General features: G+C 39.8%; 1 protein-coding gene across 1 annotated transcript in view; it reads left to right on the top strand.

The window, feature by feature from the left end:
- The window catches only part of casq1a (calsequestrin 1a), a 17,618-nt gene that overhangs the window by 8,481 nt on the left and 4,137 nt on the right, over positions 1-5,000 (top strand). Inside the window, exons 3-10 of the mRNA XM_061891392.1 lie at positions 365-465; positions 612-723; positions 907-980; positions 2,383-2,513; positions 2,577-2,622; positions 2,695-2,749; positions 2,824-2,924; positions 3,137-3,211. Coding sequence (XP_061747376.1) covers positions 365-465; positions 612-723; positions 907-980; positions 2,383-2,513; positions 2,577-2,622; positions 2,695-2,749; positions 2,824-2,924; positions 3,137-3,211 — 695 coding nt within the window. The remainder of the gene's footprint in view (positions 1-364; positions 466-611; positions 724-906; positions 981-2,382; positions 2,514-2,576; positions 2,623-2,694; positions 2,750-2,823; positions 2,925-3,136; positions 3,212-5,000) is intronic.

Here is a 5,000-nt window from a genome sequence, read left to right as displayed (position 1 = left end):
ACATATGTTTACACATATATATATGTATATACAAACATATATATATATACATATATACACATACATACACACATATATATATACAAACATATATATACATACATATACACATATATACATACATATACATATATATATATATATATATATATATATATATATATATATATATATATATATATATATATAAACAAAACAATTCCACATGCCAGACACTTTGTTTTGTTTATCTTTTATTTCATAGTTAACTTTACTGTGCAATTATAAATCGTATTTCCTTCCGCGATTCGGTTTAATAACGACTTTGTCGAACCTATCGGGCGGATGAGGCCAAGCTCTAACACTGCCATCTGGACCTCCCCAGGCCTCGACGAGTCCGACAGCATCTACATCTTCACGGAGGACGAGGTCATCGAGTACGACGGAGAGCTCGCCGCCGACACGCTCGTGGAGTTCATCTTTGATGTCCGTGAGGATATAATCTCGCAGTTAATAACCTCCAGTCCATAGACAACTACTCGCTTTTCCCGTAACGCGGCCTCTTCTTACCCTGCTTGCCTTGGTTCTCGCCCCCCCCCCCCCCTCCCTCCCTCCCTCATCCTTCTCCACAGCTTCTCGAAGACCCGGTGGAAATCCTTGACAACAATAGGGAACTGAAAGGCTTTGAGAACATCGAAGAGGACATCAAACTGGTGGGCTACTTTAAGAGTCACAAGTCAGAACGTAAGAATCTGTACTGTGATTGCACCACCATAATAACCATTATCATGTGCTTTGAAGCTCTCCGACACCTGATTGTTTACAAACAACACGTCCACGTTAAAATCAGCTTGCATTACGCTAACCAGCTGCAATAAGTCGTTCTTACTTCATATACCAGTCGGCTTTTTTTGTGTCACTTTTCAGATTTTGAGGCCTTTGTTGATGCCGCTGAGGAGTTCCATCCCCACGTCAAGTTCTTTGCAACGTTCAATCCCAAGGTGGGTCATCCGGGGTTCATCCTAGGGCCTTTTTATTAATATCTCCATATTTTTAGGCCATGTCACGATATGCAATATATATCTCGATATTTTACCTTAGTCTCGAATGAACACTTGATGCATATAATCACAGTAGTATGAGGATTCTTTGTGTCTACATCAGGGGTCTCAGACACGCCAGACGTTATTTTGCGGCCCCCACCTTAATATGAAAGTTTAATGTTAGTGCGGCCTGCAAGTTTTATATGAATGGCGCTTGCAACGTTGTGTTATTTTGGTCCAAAATGGCTCTGTCAACATTCTGGGTTGCCTACCCCTGCATTAGTGGATAAGCGGCAAATGAGTGAAAGCGACGGAGACGTTGCCATGGAGATGGGGGTTTTCTTACATGCCTGGCTGCAGTCACACCGCGACACCTCTCCGTCAGTAATAACGGTCCCCGATAACCTGGACCGATTCAAACCGATTTTTTTTTTTTTTTTTAATTATTTAATTTGCGTTGCCTCACATTTCTTGATTGTCATTTTGTTCATTTATATTTTGATTATAATTTGAGTTGAAGATAAAAAAAAAGACATTTAAAAATACTTTTTGCAAGAAACCCAGCCTCACCCAGACTCTCCGTCCAGTGGCCCCCGGGGCAAATTGAGTTTGAGACCCCTGGTCTACATGCAAACATTCTTCTTTATACTGGATTATTATATGCTACTTTTAAATCACAACTAAGTCAATTTAGCAAAACTGTATTTATTAAACAATTATTAGGCAAACATTCTTGTTGTTTCCAAAACAGAAAGTGCAAGATTGTCAGAGACATTTTAAAACAAGCTACGAGTGCACTTTTGTGCATGATGTCACACAATATGTCAATCAGTGTCAAATAGTGTATGTCCTTCGCTTTGAGGTAGGTTCCTGCGGACGTTATTTATTTGCCGATATCCGATATTGTCCAACTCTTTAATTACAGATACCGATATATAGAGTTGTGGAATGAACACATTATTATGCCTAATTTTGTTGTGATGCATTAAACAATGTAACAAGGTTCTTCCAAAATAAATCAACTTAAGTTATGGGAAAAAAAATATTTATTATTGACGTCACAAAATGCATTATTTTTTTTTATAGAGGAGTGTATATTGTAGCTTCCCGGTATTTGTTCTGTTTTGTTACGGTGCGGATGTTCTCCCGAAATGTGTTTGTCGTTCTTGTTTGGTGTGGCTTCACAGTGTGGCACATATGGCTCACGACCTACCGATCTCAAGGCGGGCACTCTAACCACAAGGCCACTGAACAGGTTTTAAAAGGGCCCCAATTTAGCTAAGGGTGTCCCCGGCTGGTTGGGTATATTTTGCAGCGTTCTTTGATTCCGTCTCTTTGGTTCTTCCGTTGTTGCCGACAGGTTGCCAAGGCTCTGGATCTAAAGCTTAATGAGGTCGACTTCTACGAACCCTTCATGGAGGACCCTGTGGTCATCCCGGGAAAACCGTACACCGAGGAAGAGCTGGTGAAATACATCGAAGAAAACGACAGGTGAGTCCAGTTCGGGAATGGATTCTTTGTGGGCTAACTTGTCCTTTCCATGTGCTGTTGAAGGCCGACTCTGAGGAAGCTGCAGCCCCACAACATGTACGAGATCTGGGTAAGAACTTTTTTCATGGTTTCTTTGCCTAGTCGTTGAAAATGATGCCAATCGGGTGTGTTTTGTCCCTAGGAGGATCATGTTGACGGTGAACACATCATTGCTTTTGCCGAGGAGAGCGACCCAGGTACATGGACACCGTGTTCCAATAAAACTGATAGAACAGTTTGGGACCAACGTAGTTTTTTTCTATTTCCTAAGACGGCTACGAGTTCTTGGAGATTCTGAAGGAAGTTGCCGAGGACAACACGCACCACCCCCACCTCAGTATTATCTGGATTGACCCTGATGACTTCCCTCTGGTATGATTGGTTCCCTTTCTGCGGACTCACCAGGTTTTCTTTGCAGGATTCATTCAGTTATTGCTAGTAGTAGTGGTTCACATGTGGTGGGTCAGACACTCTCAGGTTTTGGCCTTAGTTCTTAGGTCCTCTTCCATGTTCTCTAAGCCTTTCAGTGAACTTTTCGGGGTATAAGACAATGGATGACCCGTGACTCCTTCCTCTCCCTGCAGCTTGTCCCTCACTGGGAGAAAACTTTTGGGATCGACTTGTCCACACCACAGATCGGTGTTGTGGAAGCTGATGATGTAAGTTGATTCTCTTCAAAGTGGTCCCGGCAGACACAGGACATTGAAATAACATTGAGAACTCGTTGAATTATGAGGTCCTGACGTTGAGCAACTCAAACTTAACGTTGAAACAACGTGCTTTTTGACGACGTTTAACCAATGTCAGGTTCTGACGTGGATTTGACCGTTGAATTCGGGTCATTTCCCAACCAATATTCTACAATATAAATACAACGTGCTTTTTGACGACGTTAAGTTAATGTCGGATTCTGACTTAGATTTGACCGTTGAAATTTGGTCATTTCCTAACCAGTATTCTGCAACACAAATACAACGTTGAAAGAACATGCTTTTTGACGACGTTTAATCAATGTTGGATTCTGGCGTTGATATGACCATTGAAGTTTGGTAATTTTCCAACCAATATTTTACAACACAAATACAACGTTGAAACAACGTTGGGTTCTGACGTTGATTTGACTATTGAATTGTGGTCATTTCCCAACCAATATTCTACAACACAAATACAACGTTGAAACAACAACGTTTAATCAACATTGGGTTGTGACGTTGATTTGACCATTGAAATTTGGTCATGGTCATTTCCCAAACTATATCCTACACCACAAATACAACATTGAAACAACGTGTTTTTTGACAACGCTTATCCAATGTCAGGTTGTGACGTTGATTTGACCATTGAAATTTGGTAATTTCCCAACCAATATTCTACAACACAAATACAACGTTGAAACAACAACGTTTAATCAACACTGGGTTGTGACGTTGATTTGACCATTGAATTTTGGTCATTTCCCAACTAATATTCTACAACACAAATACAACGTTGAAACAATGTCCTTTTTGACAACGTTTATTCAATGTCAGGTTCTGACATCGATTTGACCGTTGAAATTTGGGTCATTTCCCAACCAATATTCTACAACACAAATACAACGTTGAAACAACATGCTTTTTGACGACGTTTAATCAATGTTGGGTTCTGACGTTGATTTGACCATTGAATTGTGGTCATTTCCCAACCAATATTCGACAACACAAATACGTTGAAACAACATGCTTTTTTACGTCGTTTAATCAATGTTGGATTCTGTCGTTGATTTGACCGTTGAAATTTGGCCATTTTCCAACCTATATTCTACAACACAAATACAACGTTGAAACAACGTGCTTTTTGATGACGTTTATTCAATGTCAGGTTGTGACGTTGATTTGACCACTGAAATTTGGTAATTTTCCAACCAATATTCTACAACACAAATACGACGTTGAAACAAAAACGTTTAATCAACGTCGGCTTCTGACGTTGATTTGACCATTGAATTTGGGTCATTTCCCAACCAATATTCTACAAGACAAATACAACGTGCTTTTTGACCACGTTTAGTCAATGTCGGGTTCTGACATCAATTTGACTATTGAAATTTGGTCATTTCCCAACCAATATTCTACAACACAAACACAATGTTGAAACAACGTCCTTTTTGACGAAGCATAATCAATGTTGGATTCTGACGTTGATTTGACCATTGAAATTTGGTAATTTCCCAACCAATATTCTACAACACAAATACAACGTTGAAACAACAACGTTTAATCAACACTGGGTTGTGACGTTGATTTGACCATTGAATTTTGGTCATTTCCCAACTAATATTCTACAACACAAATACAACGTTGAAACAATGTCCTTTTTGACAACGTTTATTCAATGTCAGGTTCTGACATCGATTTGACCGTTGAAATTTGGTCATTTCCCAACCAATATTCAACAACACAAATACAA

Source organism: Nerophis ophidion, linkage group LG28 (assembly GCF_033978795.1).
Source record: "Nerophis ophidion isolate RoL-2023_Sa linkage group LG28, RoL_Noph_v1.0, whole genome shotgun sequence".
NCBI classification, from domain to species: Eukaryota; Metazoa; Chordata; class Actinopteri; order Syngnathiformes; family Syngnathidae; genus Nerophis; species Nerophis ophidion.
This window is presented reverse-complemented; position numbering and strand designations above follow the sequence as displayed.